Here is an 18,547-nt window from a genome sequence, read left to right on the forward strand (position 1 = left end):
ACCACGTTCATCTGTACAAACAATAGTACGGAAGTATAAACACCATGGGACCACGCAGCTGTCATACCGCTCAGGAAGGAGACACGTTCTGTCTCCTAGAGATTAATGTACTTTGGTGCGTAAAGTGCAAATCAATCCCAGAACAACAGCTTGGGAAGATGCTGGAGGAAACAGGTACAAAAGTATCTATATCCACAGTAAAACGAGTCCTATATTGACATAACCTGAAAGGCCGCTCAGCAAGGAAGAAGCCACTGCTCCAAAACCGCTATAAAAAAAACAGACTACAGTTTGCAACTGCACATGGGGTCAAAGATCATACTTTTGGGAGAAATATCCTCTGGTCTGATGAAACAAAAATAGAACTGTTTGGCCATAATGACCATTGTGTTTGGAGGAAAAAGGGGGAGGCTTGCAAGCCGAAGAACCCCACCCCAACCGTGAAGCACGGGGGTGTCAGCATCATATTGTGGGGGTGCTTTGCTGCAGGAGGGACTGGTGCACTTCACAAAATAGATGGCATCATGAGGCAGGAAAATTATGTGGATATATTGAAGCAACATCTCAAGACATCAGTCAGGAAGTTAAAGCTTGGTCGCAAATGGGTCTTCCAAATGGACAATGACCCCAAGCATACTTCCAAAGTTGTGGCAAAATGGCTTAAGGACAACTAAGTCAAGGTATTGGAGTGGCCATCACAAAGCCCTGACCTCAATCCTATAGCAAATTTGTGGGCAGAACTGAAAACGTGTGTGCGAGCAAGGAAGCCTACAAACCTGACTTAGTTACACCAGCTCTGTCAGGAGGAATGGGCCAAAATTCACCCAACTTATTGTGGGAAGCTTGTGGAAGGCTACCCGAAACGTTTGACCCAAGTTAAACAATTTAAAGGCAATGCTACTAAATACTAATTGAGTTTATGCAAACTTCTGACCCACTGGGAATGTGATTAAATAAATAAAAGCTGAAATAAATCATTCTCTCTACTCTTATTCTGACATTTCACATTCTTAAAATAAAGTGGTGATCCTAACTGACCTAAAACAGGGAATTTTTACTAGGATTAAATGTCAGGAATTGTGGAAAACTGAGTTTAAATGGTGTATGTAAACATCCGACTTCAACTGTACTTGCTCTCTGCAAAATCATTGCTAGAAAGAATAAAGGAAAAGGTACAGCAGAACAGAACCGCTGTACCTTTACGTAATTTGTTTAAGTTAATACATTTACTGATTGTTCTGCTTCTGTTCCATTCCCCAGACCTCCGTGTGCAGGAAGCCTCAGACGTCAACTGACCGCCACAGCCAATCCCTTGATGACGTGCGTCTCTACCAGAAGGGCTGTCTCCATTGGGCGGAGCTATGCCAGGACACCGCCCACAGCTACACCTTCGGCTGTGCCCAGGAGCTGAGCGACAGCAGCGGTTACCAGGGCAACCTGGCCGAGCAGTGCGCTGGTATCCGCTGTGACCAGCTTGACTGCTTCCCCATCAAGAGGACCAGCAAGTACTTTTCCCTGGACCTGACCAGCGAAGAGGTCCCAGAGTTCGTGGTGTGATGGCCGAACGGGGGAGACGGGGATGAGGAGGAATGGATGAGGCAGAAAGGGTGACCTCAAGACCCCTGCTCCCCTGCCTCCACATCTCAGAATTTGAGGTGCCTCAGGAAACTGAATGGGACGAGAGAAGAGGGTTGGCGGTTTGGAGAGGTTGTCTATCTGTTGCCCTAACCTGTGTCAGTCATAACCTGTGTCAGCCATAACCTGTGTCAGCCATAACCTGTCAGCCATAACCTGTCAGCACCAGACTTGGGAAGAGTCAGATGGACTGTAAAAGCACTACATCCGCCAGTCAACATAACCATGTAACCACCTGAGACGACATACATAAAACACTACAGAGACAAATAACTGACAGTGAAAGCCCTTTGAGGTATTTTTTTTGTTGCCAAAATGGTAATAAAAAAAAAAAGGATCAACCTTTGCTGGGTTTCAAGAAAACCTGTCTGCACCTTTTAATTGGACCGATGCTGGTTGGGAATGGAGTGTAAAAGGAAAAGTAAGGGAATGTCGAAATATCTCACCATCACTTTTTTATTCAAACAACCTCTGACTGTCTGCGTTTCCAGAGCATGTACTCTCTCCAGATGTTTTCTGGATCTGAATCTTGTGCTTGCAAAGAGAAATAATACTTCAGTCTCACAGAAAACAAAAACAAACGTTCTGATGTTAACACACCAGCGTGTGCTTACTTCGACTTTACTAATGCAGTGCAAACAAACACACACACAGCCGACATATCAAAAATATTCTGCCATGGAGACTAGATCCCACTCTCCTTTCCCTACAGAAAGAAGGGAACTCTCATTGATAGTCAAGCTAGATGTGCTGTGAACCAAAGACAAGTTACACGAAAAGAAAAGCCACTTGGCTCCAAGTCCTCATGTCCACATTATTATTATTTTAGTGTGCAACCAACCAACCAATGAAATGATACAGCCTCCTGAATCCATGACAGGATATGACATCACCATGAGCAGGTTCTGTATCGTTTCAGAATCTAGAGGTTGATCCAGAGGAGGGAATTTGGATTGGTCTCAGAATATTTTAGAACAAGGAACGCTAATGACGTCCTTGTTCTCATGTGTCTCCCTTCCATCCCTCTGTCTCTAGTATGAAGTATTTATGATGTGACATAATCTGGGAGCCCAGAACCAAATCCAGCGTGCGCTAGTCTGTCACGAGATTAGAAGTGATGCGCCACCACTCCTCTCTTTACAAGGAAGTGCAATGTGTCAACAGTTCCCCTGTGTAGTTGTGTCCTAGTGTAGTGGCTAGACTGATATAATGAACACACCCAATGTGCCTTCATCACTTATGCAGGTCCTGAACCACAACCATGCCTTGACAATCAATCACAGCTTCCCGCTAAGCATCGCAACACGCCCATATGAGTCACAGAGATCAGTTTTAAGTCATAAGGTCAATTTTAAGCTCGTCATCTGTAACTTTATTCTTGGTCAGCAGTACATTGGTATTTAAAGGCCCAGTGCAGTCAAAAAAAACGTGATTTTTCTGTGTTTTTCTATACATTGCCACACTATGATGATGGAACAATACTGTGAAAATTATGATAATGCCCTTTTAGTGTAAGCTGTTTGAAAAGAATGCCTGATATTTTAGCCTGTTTTGGTGGGATGGAGTTTTAGCCCGCCTGGTGACAACACCAGGTAAATGAGTTAATAGACCAATAAGAAAAGTTCCAAACCTCTGCCAATAACAGTTAGTTTTCCCCTCCCCACTCAGAACACTCCCAGACAGTCTTAGCAAAGTTACTGTTATTCGCTAAGAAGCTATTTTTGTTTCTTTTTCACCATTTTTACTGAAAACAGTAAGCTACTTAATTGTTACCTAGAAATGATTTGATATTGAGATAAAAAAATGGCTGCATTGGACCTTTAATCATTGACTTCAGAGTTTAAACATCGTTATTCAAACTGTTTTAGCAGATTAACCAATAATCAATGAAGGGGATTACCCTAATGTCATCTACCATCCCTAGCCTAGCTTTATGTTAAACGTGTCAGACTCATTTAAATCTGCGGTAGTTCGGTTCCTGTCATGTGAAATGTAGCCCAGATGACGTCATGGGCTGGTTCAAGACTTCCTGACTACATCATTGGCTGTGCCAGGTCTGATGCTTGGGGCAGGATGAGTTTCTACATGCCCTCACCTGTCTGTCTGTGTACAGAGCCGAGGAAATCTTAGATGTAATCTACACACACACACACACACACACACACACACACACACACAAAATGGAGCTGGGTTGGTTTTAGGCCAGCTATGAAACTGACATTTTGACTTTGTTCTTTCTATATGTTTTTTTTTTTCACTTGGCTGTCTTTGTTAGTCCTTAAAACTGTCTTTTGTTTGTTTTGTCTCGCTAATTATTTTAAATTGGAACTTGTTACATTTGTTTCTTTTCATTTTATAATTTTAGCTGATTGGAAGTAGAAAGTGTAATATTTTTTTGTATGGAGTGTTTTAGAACAGTGAGATTTGTTGTATATGTTGAAAAGGTATTCTTTGTGTGCAGTTGGTGTGTGTCAGTATTATAAGCAAAGTACACTCACAGGAGAATTTATTAGGTACACCCATCTAATACCGGGTCAGACCCCCCCCCCCCTTTGCCTCCAGAACAGCCCAAATACTTTGGGTGTCGGAAACATTCCACAGGGATGTTGGTGACGCCATTGCTGCAGATTGGATGGTGGTACATTTATGCTGCAAACAGCCCGTTCCAACTCATCCGTGACAAGGATCGACGAGTTGTGCGTTCCGAGATGCCGGTCTGCACACCGCTGTTGTACTGCGCCGTTATTTATCTGTTTGTGGCCCGCCTGTTAGCTTGCACGATTCTTGCCATTCTCCTTTGACCTCCGTCATCAACGAGCTGTTTTCGCCCACAGGACTTCCGCTGACTGGATGTACACCGCTGACAGTGGTGTACCTAATAAACTGTCCGAGGAGTGTATGTGACAGTGTTCCAACCCTGTGACACCAAATTCACTTATATTCAATATTGGGCCCCTTTTTACGCAGGAATAGTCGTAATTTCAACTTAGAGTAGTTGAAGAACGTTGATACCTATTCATTTTTGGCTTTGCTCAGTTAATTGGCCAAGAGCCAAGGTGGTGAAACCCAACATTACACAAATATAAAGTTTCTTACTATTAACTCTCCAAACCGTACCTACTCAATGTAAATTGAAACTAGCGTTTGTCTTCCAAATTTGTCTTGCATTCAGTACTTTTGCATTTCTACCCCAGTCAGTAAACCTTATTGAGAAGACTGTTTCAGTGACCTCATTTTATGTGTAGTAATAGTACATTAGGCATGTACAGTTGTATTCCAAACCTCATTCACATGGTTTAATATCTCTAGAGTAATGAACAAAACAAATTACTACTTCATTATGTACTTGGAATTCAAAACTACTGTGTGCCTCAGTTAAGCAATAATTTGTTAGTGTGGATCAACATTCTAGCTGAGCTTTTCCATTGCTGCTCCAGAGAGCTTTATTCTAGAACATTCTAGAGCCCTCTAAAAGAACCTTTAGAATGTTTCAGAAGCAGCTCTGCTGTGGTACAGTGGAGAGACCTGACATTTTCACCTCTCTTCACAGCTGGTCTCATCAGCTGGACACGTTGGCCTAGAATACTGAGCATGGCATCTTGGCCTAGAACAACAGAGCAAAGCATCTTGGCCTAGAAACACAGATCAGGCCAAGGCAGCAAGAAACAATTGTTGGAAAGAAATGTGTAATAATTAATACACTTATGAATTTGATATCGTGTGATTTCAAAGCAAAAATTAATGCTGTAACAGTTTATTTCCAACAAGATGTTACTTATTATTTCTACTCATTAATAATGGGTGTCTGAGAAACAGAAAGAATGTTGTACACATGTTGAAATGAATCTTATTGGTGATATATTAACCCAGTGTGTGTCCAGGTACATAGCCATAAAAACAGAACCACAACCTGAAAACTTTTGCATTCGGATAAACTCTCTACTTTGGTGACTTAGGCTACAGTGCATATCATAAGTATTCAGCCCCCATGGATTTCTTCACAATGTATTGTTGTCAATGATCTACACAAAATACTCATGTACATTTTAATTAACAGAAAATAGGACACACATATACGCTGAGTGTACAAAACACCTTCCTAATATTGAGTTTCACCCTCTTTTTTCCACTTCAGAACAGGCTCAATTTGTTTGGCATGGACTCTACAAGGTGTCAAAAGCGTTCCACAGGGATGTTGGCCCATGTTGACTCCAATGCTTCCCATAGTTGTGTCAAGTTGGCTGGATGTCCTTTGGGTGGTGGACCATTCTTGATACACATGGGGAACTCAGCAGCGTTGCAGTTCATGATGACACACTCAAACCAGTGCGCCTGGCACCTATTACAATACCCCATTCAAAGGCTCTTTTGTCTTGCCCATTCAGCCTCTGAATTGTTCACATTCACAATCCATGACTCAGTTGTCTCAAATCATTCTTTAACCTGTCTCCTCCCCTTCATCTACACTGACTGAGGTGGATTTACCAAGCAACATCAATAAGGGATCATAGCTTTCAACTGGTCAGTGTGTCTTGATTAGATAAATCTGTAACCCCCCCGAGTCAATACATGTTAGAAACACCTTTGGCAGCGATTGCAGCTGTGAGACTTTCTGGGTAAGTCTCTTAGACCTTTGCACACCTGGATTGTGCAATATTTTCCCATTATTCTTTCAAACTTCTTCAAGCTCTGTCAAGTTGGTTGTTGATCATTGCTAGACAGCCATTTTCAAGTCTTGTCATTAGCTTTTCAATAAGGTTTAAGTCAAAACTGTAACTAGGCCACTCAGGAACATCTTCTTGGTAAGTAACTGCAGTGTAGATTTGGCCTTGTGTTTTAGGTTATTGTCCTGCTGAAAGATGAATTTGTCTCCCAGTGTCTGGTGGAAAGAAGACTGAACCAGGTTCTCCTCTAGGATTTTGCCTGTGGTTAGCACCGTTATGTTTATTTTTATCCTGGAAAAACTCCCTAATCCTTGCCGATGACAAGCATACCGAGAACATGATGCAGCCACCACCATGCTTGAAAATATGGAGCATAATACTTGGCAATGTGTTGCGTCGAATTTGCCCCAAACATAAAACTTATTCAGGACAAAAAGTTCATTCCTTTGGCACATTTTTTGCAGTATGAATTGTTTAGAGCCTTTTCACGCTGTCATTTAGGGTAGTATTGTGGAGTAACTACAATGTTGTTGATCTAGCTTCAGTTTTCTCCCATCACAGCCTTTAAACATTGTTACTTTTTTAAAATGGCCTCATGGTGAAATCCCTGAGCGGTTTCCTTCCTCTGCTGGCAACTCCGTTAGGAAGGACACCTGTGTCTTGGGTGTATTGATACACCATCTAAAGCTTAATTAATAACTTTACCATGCTCAAAGGGATATTCTGTGTCTGCTTTTTACCCATCTACCAATCTGTGTCATTCTTTGTGAGTCATTGGAAAAGCCCCCTTGTCTTTGTGTTTGAATCTGTGCTTGAAATACACTACTCGACTGAGAGACCTTACACATAATTGTGTGTGTGTGGGGTAGTGATAAAAATGTACCAACACATCACAATTATATCCAGTTCAATCCCACTTTGTTAACTCAACAAAATGTGAAAAAAATCCAAGGGGGGGGGGGGGGGGGTAAATGCTTATGATATGCACTGTATATACACGGCCATACTGACACTGAGTAAGTGTCTGTATGTCTGCACTAAGTATCCATAGTCCTTTCTGTGAAAGGATCTCCCTTCAGGAAAAACATTTTTTGGGGTCAAACCCTGTAGTAGTGAAAATGTTTTGTTAATATGAAGTCTGGTGCGTGCCGCCTTGGTAATAATACCCATAACAATATTCAATAAAAAGGTACATTTATTTGCCAAAATCGAGCTGTCCTGTCCTCTCTGATGTTTGGTGAATCTTGTGGAAGCCATTAATTATATAACGGACAGAGCAATAAAAACATCCGACAGTCAAACACACTGGCCCTGTTTGAATACTTTAGACATTGTACTTATTTTCTTCCTGATACCCATTCTGATAGCGGCTATTTCGACAATGGACCTACTTGCAATGACTATGATTTTCCTGGGTTGTTTTCCCCTACTTCATTAACTTGGTTGAATGCAATGACTGTAAGTTGCTCTGGATAAGAGTGTCTGCTAAATGACTAAAATGGAAACCAACTGTTAGATCAGTGAATACTTTAACCCTTCCTTAAATTATTCACTGATCTAACAGTTGGTTTATCAAAGCAAAGCTATGTAGTAGAGTCACCTGTCCAAATAATGTTAGATCATGAATTACTTTAAGTAGGGTATTTTAAAGGATTCAAACTGAGTCCTCTGCTCTCCGATCGACATTCTGAGAACACTGGGAAAAGCCAAGATGCTGTGTCCATGAAGACATGCTGCCCTCTGCTGCCCACAGAGAACATCTTACCTCAGCAGTTTTTCTACATCGTCATACCCTAGTTAACCACCAGGTGACAATGTTGGCTGTCTTCCTATAACACTAAGCCAGAGCGGTGCGGTCTGTAGAAGGGTCGAATGGAGATGAGGGATCATGAAGCAACATCATCACACACACACACACACACACACACACATTGCACATAGATGTGACATGCCTGTCTCTCTCTAGCCCCTCCCTATGTGCTCCGGCTCCAAGGATATAAGTCCTAGTTGTTACTTCTATGACTTTAGTATAGCGTGTGTATATGACGGAATTGTGTATACATATGTGAGTGTACGAGAGTGATTGGCTTTTCTGTACAGTATACTATTTACTTGAGTGTGATAAAAAGTTATATTGGTTTCTTATAGCTATAAGCATATGTATATGAGGGAACTGTGAATAGTACACTTTCTGCGTAAGAATATATGAGTAATTGTTCCCAATTGTTGAGTTTTGCTCTACACTACAGTACTCGAGTGGGATGGAGAGTTGTGTTGTGCTTTGGATGAGAGTTTCTCGTGGAGAGAGATGCTGTGTGTGGGTAGATAGGTTAAAGAGAACATTAATAACATTGTACACAATAGGGACACCCCCCCTCTCTCTCCCTCTCGCTCTACCTCTCTCCTCTCTCAGTAAGATGGTTGGAACATCATAACCCTCCATTCAACATCATCTTCAACCTCATCTCCCAATCTTTTGTATATTCACTATTGTATCCGACAAATTCCGTCGTGAATTGTAATAACTGTCTATTCAAGAAGCCAATCTTTCCATGCAAAAACACAGAGGAGTGGAGAGATCAGATGTGGTTTCAAATCTACAGGAAACATGGACATCTAAGCTCCTCCCCCAGCCTATGACGTCAATAGGGTCCCTCTCTCTCTCTCTCTTCACCCCTCCTCATCCTTCGCTCCCCCCTTTCCCCCCCAGCTACACAGCTGTACAGGAAATCAGTCATCCACCATCCACCACTGTCGCCATGGCAACACAGACGGGGAAATCAATTTTTATCAGCCTCTCTCCTTTTCTCGCTCTCTTTCGCTCTCTCCCCCTGTCTCGATTACTTTCTCGCTCTCTTCTTTTCTCAGTCTTTTGTCTCACCAAATAATATGTAATTCATACTAAACATGCATATATTTTTTATGTTATTACGCGAAGCAGGATGCTTCCGAAATTCAGCACAAGGGCTACTGGCAGATCATTAGAGACGTGTGTTTGTGTGTGTGTATGTGTGTGCGTGTGTGTGCGTGTGTGTGTGTGCGCGTGTGTGTCTGTGTGTTTAGGTGACAGTAGTGTCTCCAGTCTAACCGTGCTGACTGACCTCTCATTAATCCCACGGGGCATCAGGGCAGGACCGTTCTCCCCGGCCGTGCCCTAGACAACAGCTGCTGCTGGAGCCAGATGATGGTCACGAGGCAGAATTGAAATCCCCCAACCCCCTCTCTACCCCCTCTCTGATGCCAGCCAAACCAACCCCGCCCCATGGCTTGTTGCCCACACACTCACACTCTTCATCGGGAGACCCATTCAAGCATACATCCTCTTATTATCTCGTAGAATTCAGATAGCGTTTTTTTTCTGTCAAAGCTTCTTCTTATTTTAGTTTTTTTTATGTTTCAGGGATGTCTGTTTCTGCTGCTTGTCTCTCCTCTCACTCCTCTGCCATAAACACTAGCCTACCACCCCATACCAATTTATAGTTGTAGTATCCTAATAATTATGAAAATAAAACAGAAGCCTGTAGTATATCTGGGAAGGAGGAACTGTTTCTGCTCCTCTTCTCCCCTCTCCCTCCTCTGTCACAAACACTAGCCTACCCTCACTATACCAATGTATAATTGTAGTAGCCATGTCTGGGAGAGAGTGTCCTCTATCCGAGGGATTAGTAATCCAGTGCTTATTAAACTAGCTCATTAACTAAAACAGCCTCAGTGACACCCGAAATAAGGTTTAGAGATGATCCCATGAGCCGATAATAAAACATGATAATCAGATTACAAATCAACAAATCTCACGCTTTATCTTGTTGTATTCCGTGGCGGGTGGAGGTTGTGGCCTATAACTTTGATGTCTCTCTCTGGGGTTGTGTCCCATATGACGCCCTATTTCTCTCCGTAGTGTACTACCTTTGGCATTTTTTTAAGGAGTGCACTACATGGAGAATAGGCATAGGATGCCATTTGGGACGCACCCTGGCTTTAAACAATCCCTCTTCCAGAGCAACCACTACTGAGTGAATTACACACCACCTCGCCAGGTCTGGGGTCGGTTCCATTTCAATTCAGTTGATTCTGATTCTGATTCCAGTTTCTGTCACTGAAAAGCATTGAGGAAAATATTCAGCTTATTGACTGAATCAAAATGGAATCAACTCCAACCTTGCTAGCTACCAAAAATACTCTCTGGTCTCCCCTAGTACTCCTGTCTTTTCTGCTGCCGGAACAGCAATATTTTAATAATGCATATGCAAATATGTAATAAGAATACACACATTTAGGCTAAATAAAATGTGTCCGATAATTATATAAAAAGAATAGCCTACACTTTAATAAAAATCTCTCTCTCTTTCTGTGCCCCCCAATCCAATATGTTTTAATGGCATGAATGACAAAGTCAATGATGCCAAAGTGAAGTGATACACACAACAATTATGAAGATTATGTTGTTGCTGTTGTTTTTGTAATTTTATTTGTATCACTTCACTTTGGCAACATTGACCTTGTCATTCATTCAGTAGTGGTGCCTCCCAAACTAGGGTCTGTAGTGATGTCTCTGGCACTGAGATGCAGTGCTTAGACCACTGCACCACTCGGGAGCCCCAACTACATCTGCCTGTAGTTATTGAACTCAACCTATATCAAGCCAACTCACGTTCTATGAAAAATGACCTATAATTACTTACAATATGACTGACATTTTTTCCTTTCAAAAAATGGTTTTCCTCATCCTCCTTTAGACCTCTGATTGGCCAGCTCATCCTCCTCATGACATCATACTATATTAGGAAATAGCAAGCATTTTAAAATGGTCTGCCACATGTGGCAAAGAAAACAGGAGCTGACTCCTCTATTCCAGCATTATTTCAATTTTAACATCTCAACATTATCAAATCACCTCTGCTTAGTCTAATACAGTGACAACTAAAATATACCAAAACTATTTAGTCCAATCAACGTAAGCTAAATATGATGTGGCTGTCCATGGTTCTGATTTATGTATGCGTGTGTGTGTGTGTGTGTGTGTGTGTGTGTGTGTGTGTGTGTGTGTGTGTGTGTGTGTGTGTGTGTGTGTGTGTGCGCGCAAGTAGAAAAACATGCTGACTCTCCCTACTTGTAGAGAAACGCCAATGCCGTCCTCCTTGACGAAACAGTCTATCACTCTGTCATACTCTTGTTTTTTTTGTTGTCCTAGGCTACCTGGCTAAAATGCTTGCTCGCTAGCCTAACTTCCAATCATGGGCAACGTGAGCTAGTTAACATTAGCCTTCTACATCTAGCTACATATTGAACTTCCATCCTCTCAGGACAGGGGCACAACAATGTACAAATTAATGATTGGATCAGAATCGCCGTTATAATCATTGGCCATAATGAAGAATTAAGTAAAACCACAAGTCCAGCAACAATGTCATACTTGTTCGGACCAGACAGCGTCAGAAAGATGGCCTACACGTAGAGAGACAGATGGGCGCTGTTATGCTCGCTCAGATGTTTTCTCTTGTGAGATACATTCAGCCTCTTGAATTGAAGGAAAATTATGAAACACAGTAGCCTGGCTTCCCTTGGCAGCCATGAATACACGCCACTGCATTCATGTCATTAAAACAAATGGATTATAGAAATATCACATTTACATAAGTCTTCAAACCCCTAAGTCAATACTTTCTAGAAACATCTTTGGCAGCGATTACAGCTGTCTTTCTAGGTAAGTCTATAAGAGCTTTCCACACCTGGATTGTGCAACATTTGCCAATTATTATTTTCAAAAGTCTTCAAGCTCTGTCAAATTGGTTGCTAATCATTGCTTGACAACCATTTTCAGGTCTTGCCATGGATTTTCATGTAGATTTAAGTCAAAACTATAACTCGGCCACTCATGAGCATTCACTGTCTTCTTGGTAAGCAACTCCAGTGTAGATTTGGCCTTGTGTTTTAGGTTATTGTCCTGCTGAAAGGTGAATTCATCTCCCAGTGTCTGGTGTAAAGCAGACTGAAACAGCATTTCCTCTAGGATTTTGCTTGTGCTTAGCTCCATTTCATTTATTTTTTATCCTGAAAAACTCCCCAGTCCTTAACGATTACAAGCATCTCCATAACATCATGCAGCCACCACTATACTTGAAAAAATGGAGAGTGGTTGTATTGAATTTGCTCAGAACATAACTTTTTGTCCTGAATACAAAGTGTTAATTGTTTTGCCACATTTTTTTGTGTAATTATTTTAGTGCCTTGTTGCAAACAGGATGCATGTTTTGGATAATTTTTTCTTCTGTACAGGCTTCCTTCTTTTCATTCTGTCAATTAGGTTAGGATTGCGGATTAACAAAAATTTTGTTGATCCATTCTCAGTTTTATCCTATCACAGCCATTAAACTCTGTTTTAATTTGGCCCCAAGGTGAAATCCCTGAGCGGTTTCCTTCCTCTCCGGCGACTGAGTTAGAAAGGACAGCTGTATCTTTGTAGTGAGTTACACCATCCAACGTGTAATTAATGCTCAAAGAGATATGTCATGTCTCCTTTATTTTTACCAATTGGTGCCCTTCTATGGGAGAAATTGGAAAACCTCTCTGGTCTTTGTGGTTGAATCTGTGTTTGAAATGCACTGCTCGACTGAGGGACCTTACAGATAATTATATGTGTGGGGTACAGAGATGAGGTAGTCATTAAAAAATAATGTTAAACACCATTATTGCATACAGAGTCCCTGCAAATTATTATGTGACTTGTTAAGCTAATTTTTAATTGTGAACTTATTTAGGTTTGCAATAACAAAAGGTTTGTGTTTTATATATTATGGATGCCCATTAGCTGCTGCCAAGGCAAAATTAAGGCAGTTATACATTTTAAAAACATTACAATACATTCATAACAGATTTAACAACATATTAAGTGTGTGCCTTCAGGCCTCTACTCTACTACCACATCTACCTCTGTATTTTAATCTGTTTTTTTAAATCTAATTTTACTGCTGGCATGAGTTACTTGATGTGGAATAGAGTTCCATGTAGTCAAGGCTCTATGTAGTACTGTGCGCCTCCCAAAGTCTGTTCTGGACTTGGGGACTGTGAAGAGACCTCTGTTGGCATGTCTTGTGGGGTATGCATGGGTGTCCGAGCTGTGTGCCAGTAGTTCAACATGTCAATACCTCTCACAAATACAAGTAGTGATGTAGTAGTCAACCTCTCCTCCAGCTTGAGCCAGGAAAGATTGACATGCATATTATTAACGTTATCTCTCTGTGTACATCCAAGGGCCAGCCATGCTGCCCTGTTCTGAGCCAATTGCAATTTTCCTAAGTCCCTCTTTGTGGCACCTGACCACACGACTGAACAGTAGTACAGGTGCGACAAAACTAGGGCCTTTAGGACCTGCCTTGTTGATAGTGCTGTTAAGAATGCAGATCAGCACTTTATTATAGACAGACTTCACCCTATCCCAGCTAATGTTGTAACAATATGTTTTGATCATGACAGTTTTACAATCCAGGGTTACTCCAAGTAGTTTAGTCTCCTCAACTTGCTCAATTTCCACATTATTCATTACAAGATTTAGTTGAGGTTTGGGGTTTAGAGAATGATTGGTCCCAAATAAAATGCTTTTAGTTTTTTAAATATTTAGGACTAACTTATTCCTTGCCACCCAATCTGAAACTAACTGCAGCTCTTTGTTAAGTGTTGCTGTCATTTCAGTCGCTGTGGTAGCTGATGTGTATAGTGCTTTACTCAAAGCCAGTGGCATATCGTTAGAAAGATTGGAAAAAGTAAGGGGCCTAAACAGTTGCCCTGGGGAATTCCTGATTCTTTGATTCTGTGTTCTGTTAGACAGGTAACTCTTTATCCACAATATAGCAGGAGGTATAAAGCCATAACACATACGTTTTTCCAGCAACAGACTATGATCGATAATGTCAAAAGCCACACTGAAGTCTAACAAAACAGACCCCGCAATCTTTTTATCATCAATTTCTCTCTCTTGTATCTGGACAAACACACTTTATCCCAAAAGTTTACTAAGGGTTAGTAACAGGTTGATTGGTCTGCTGTTTGAGCCAGTATTTTTTATTTATTTATTTATTTCACCTTTATTTAACCAGGTAGGCAAGTTGAGAACAAGTTCTCATTTACAATTGCGACCTGGCCAAGATAAAGCAAAGCAGTTCGACACATAGAACAACACAGAGTTACACATGGAGTAAAACAAACATACAGTCAATAATACAGTAGAAAAATAAGTCTATACAATGTGAGCAAAAGGGGCTTGACAGTAAAGGGGCTTGACTATTCTTAGGTAGGGGAATAATTTTTACTTCCATCCAGACCTGAGGGCACACACTTTCTAGTAGGCTTAAATTGAAGATATGGCAAAAAGGAGTGGCAATATCGTCTGCTATTATCCTCAGTAATTTTCCATCCAAGTTGGCAGACTCCAGTGGCTTGTCATTGTTGATAGACAATAATAATTTTGTTCACCTCTTCCACACTTACTTTACGGAATTCAAAATTACAATGCTTGTCTTTCATAATTTGGTCAGATATACTTGGCTGTGTAGTGTCAGCATTTGTTGCTGGCATGTCATGCTTTAAGTTTGCTAATCTTGCCAATGAAAAAATCATTAAAGTAGTTGGCAATATCAGTGACATTTGTGATGAATGACCCATCTGATTCAATGAATGATGGAGCGGAGTTTACCTTTTTGCCGAACATTTCATTTTGAATGCTTATTGACTCAAGACATTTCAGCTTTTCATTTTTGATAATATTAAAATTAAAATTAAAACATTTAATACATTTTAAATTCAGGCTGTAAAACAACAAAATGTGTAAAAAGTCAAGGGGTGTGAATAATTTCTGAAGACACTGTATATATACAAGTAACTGCCAAAATAATGGAAACACTTGAGTTAATGAGGGATACAAAGACTATTGAAAGCAGGTTCTTCCACACAGGTGTGGTTCCTGAGTTAATTAGTCAATTAACATCCCATCATCCTTAGGGTCATGTACTGTAAAAATTCTGGGCAGGCCATTATTTTGGACATTATTTTGGCTACCATGCTATGGACCCAGGATGACAATGCCCTCATCCACATGAAAACGATGTAATCCATATGCCATGGTTGTCTCAGTCACCAGATCTCAACCCAATTGGACACTTATGGGAGATTCTGGAGCAGTGCCTGAGACAGCGTGTTCAACTACCATCAAACAAAACACAAAATTATGGAATTTCTTGTGGAAGACTGGTGTCGTATCCCTCCAATAGAGTTCCAGACACTTGTAGAATCTATGTCAAGGTGCATTGAAGCTGTTCTGGCTCGTGGTGGCTCAACGCCCTATAAAGACACTTTATGTTAGTGTTTCCTTTAATTTGGCAGTTACCTTCGCTTTCTATTTCTCCTAGCCCACAGTGAGGTCATCCTCACTGGCCAACAATGTTTTTTGATGCCGTCCGGTTTCAATTGCCAGGCTATGATCACTAGTTCTGCATTTGGTCAAGGTTTTATTTTTGGGGGATCTTTTAAATGGGTTAAGTATTCAGCTAAAGTGAAGTCTCTTTCCAATGTTTGGTAGTATTCCATCATTCTCTGACCTTCAACTTCACGCAGCCAATAGTTGATGTATGCGTTCATATTGTTCACCTCCAGCTGTAAATTTTGTCCTTGGGGTCAGATCACTTGTGTTAATTTTAATCTTGTGTTTTGGGGCTAGTTTTGTTAAGGGGTCACTCTCTGGGCAGTCGCTTGTCCATTAATGCTCTGTGCTTGTATGACCATTCGTCAGATTGGGCTAGGTGCACCCATCATTCGCAGGCCCCTTTTTCAGTGGGCAGTAAAAGAGGAAGTCTTCCTAGTTCTGCTCTGCATGCGTGGTTGGTTGAATTTCTGTTTACATGTAGGATGGTTTTGGCCCATGTATTTTGCAGTTTTTCTGTGGGTGTTTTGCCCCATGACGTGTATTTTGACTGTAATATGCGCCCCATATTTCACTGCCATAAAGGAGGATTGGTTGGATTATGGAGTAAAACATTTGTAGCTATATTTTGATAGGTGGGTTACGTTTGTGTATTGTTTTTATTGAGTAGTATGCTTGTGTGGTGGAGTAGATCTTTGTTGGCTATACTCAGCCTGGTGGTCTGTTAATATCCCTCTAGTGGTGTGGGGGCTGTGCTTTGGCAAAGCGGGTGGGGTTATATCCTGCCTGGTTGGCCCTGTCTGGGGGTATCGTCGGACTGTCTCAATCTCCAGTATCTATGCTGCCGGGGGGCTATGTGCCAGGGGGCTAGGGTCAGTCTGTTATATCTGGTGTAATTCTCCTGTCTTATCTGGTGACCTGTGTGAATTTAAGCATGCTCCCTCTATTTCTATCTCCCTCTCTTCCTCCCCTCCCGGGGGAACTGATCCCTAGGATCATGCCTCAGAACTACCTGGCCTGATAACTCCGGGCTGTCCCCAGTTCACCTAGTCATGCTGCTGCTCCAGTTTCAACTGCTCTGCCTGCGGCTATGGAACCCTGACCTGCTACACATGTGCATCAATGAGAACGAAAACAACACCGTCCACTTAATGTTGTAATATAAATGAATGGCTCAAATTACCTACAGTGCTTTAAAAAGGTATTACAATTTAACAATATTTGAATAATAGATATACAAATATGTAATAGAAATGCACACATCTAGGCTAAATTAAATTAAGCCTATAAACATATAATAAGAATAGCCTACGCTTTAATAAAAAAACTCTCCCTTTCTCTCTCTGTGTGTGCTATGTGCAACTCTCCACACAGGATAACATCAGCATGAATGGAGCTGAGGAAATGGTGATTCACAGAAAATGTGGGATACATAAGGTCTGGGGAATGAAGAATAACTCAGTAAGTAAGCCTTGTCCGAGCCAGAACGGCGCATATTTTATTTAAAAAATGATAACAGTGAGTAAGATAATATCTCTAGGGGTTTGAGCACACACACACACACACACACACACACACACACACACACACACACACACACACACACACACACACACACACACACACACACACACACACACACACACACACACACACACACACACACACACACACACACACACACACACACACACACACACACACACAAAGCCTTTGCATAAACTGTGTGTGTATTTGTTTGTTAGTGCATGTGTCTGTTTGTCCACATGTATTTGTTAGGATGATTCTGCTCTGGGATGCTTGCTGGAATTTATTTTTGCTTCAATCTTCTGTGGATGTAATATTCCAGTTGTCTAAAGATGGAAGCCTTTTGATTACAGGAGCTCAGCCCACACTGGTGTGTGTGTGTGTGTGTGTGTGTGTGTGTGTGTGTGTGTGTGTGTGTGTGTGTGTGTGTCAGACAGGTAACAGCACAGTGTCAGAGTAGGGAAGAAGAAGAAGGAAGATGAATATATTCCATAATACATTAACAATCTACATGCAAAGACGAAAAAGCCATGGGTGTCACTGTCAGCTGCACCTACGGTATGTGTTTGTTTACAGTCCGTGTTTACAAAAGACAGGCAAGCCTTTTCCTGTGGCCTCAGAGAAGCACTGTGTCTGATAGCCGACCAGAGAGAGAAAGAGAGGGGGGGAGGGGGAGGGAGGAGGGCTCCTGGTAGCTTCTTGTAGGCAGTGTGTAGTGTAGGGTTGGTGCTGGCTGAAGGGTGGAGACTGAGCAGCAGCGGGGAGGGCGTATGTCAGCTGGATCAGCAAGAGAGAGCAGCCAGAGCAGAGCAGGAGAGAGGGAGCCACAGCACAGCACAGCACAGCACAGTGAGAGAGTGTGTGTGTATGAGCGCGCCTGCCTGCCTTCCTGCTAGCCTGCCTGACTGTGTGAGTGTGTGTGTGAGAGGGAGAGTCAGTAAGCGTGTGGATACTACTCCACCAGCCTGCATGTCTCTGGCGTCACTAGGGGAGCAGCACACACATTACAGAGGTAAGACACACATTTCCACCATTTTCTAACCATTTCTTGTTGTTTTTCCCTTTGTTTGGTTGTAAGACAATGGCTTATTAGGGAGAGTGTGCTTTAGAGGAGACTGTTTGTGTGCGTGTGTTGATTTACAGTCAGTGTTTGTGTCAGTGCTGTAGGGGAGAGAAAGATGCCTGTGTTCTGTTCCCTGGTCTCTACATCATGGAATCCCCTCCTCTTCCTCCTTCTAGATTAGGGAGGCTAAAGCCTCTATATCTCTTTCTCCCTCTCTGGGGTGTGTTTTTAATTTGCTCTCTTTGG

At 41.8% G+C, this 18,547-nt stretch overlaps 2 protein-coding genes across 3 annotated transcripts in view; both read left to right on the plus strand.

The window, feature by feature from the left end:
- Window positions 1-5,552, plus strand: part of LOC115172219 (FERM domain-containing protein 6-like) — a 76,672-nt gene extending 71,120 nt beyond the window's left edge. For both annotated transcript variants that reach the window (XM_029729420.1, XM_029729421.1), the window contains exon 14: window positions 1,261-5,552. In XM_029729420.1, coding sequence (XP_029585280.1) covers window positions 1,261-1,557 — 297 coding nt within the window. In that variant the 3' untranslated portion in view covers window positions 1,558-5,552. The remainder of the gene's footprint in view (window positions 1-1,260) is intronic.
- Window positions 5,553-18,031: 12,479 nt separating this feature from the next.
- LOC115172221 (guanine nucleotide-binding protein G(I)/G(S)/G(O) subunit gamma-2-like) overlaps window positions 18,032-18,547 on the plus strand; it is a 33,098-nt gene continuing 32,582 nt past the window's right edge. The window contains exon 1 of the mRNA XM_029729423.1: window positions 18,032-18,250. The gene's annotated coding sequence lies outside the window, so the exon portion shown is untranslated. The remainder of the gene's footprint in view (window positions 18,251-18,547) is intronic.

Source organism: Salmo trutta, chromosome 33, assembly GCF_901001165.1.
Source record: "Salmo trutta chromosome 33, fSalTru1.1, whole genome shotgun sequence".
NCBI classification, from domain to species: Eukaryota; Metazoa; Chordata; class Actinopteri; order Salmoniformes; family Salmonidae; genus Salmo; species Salmo trutta.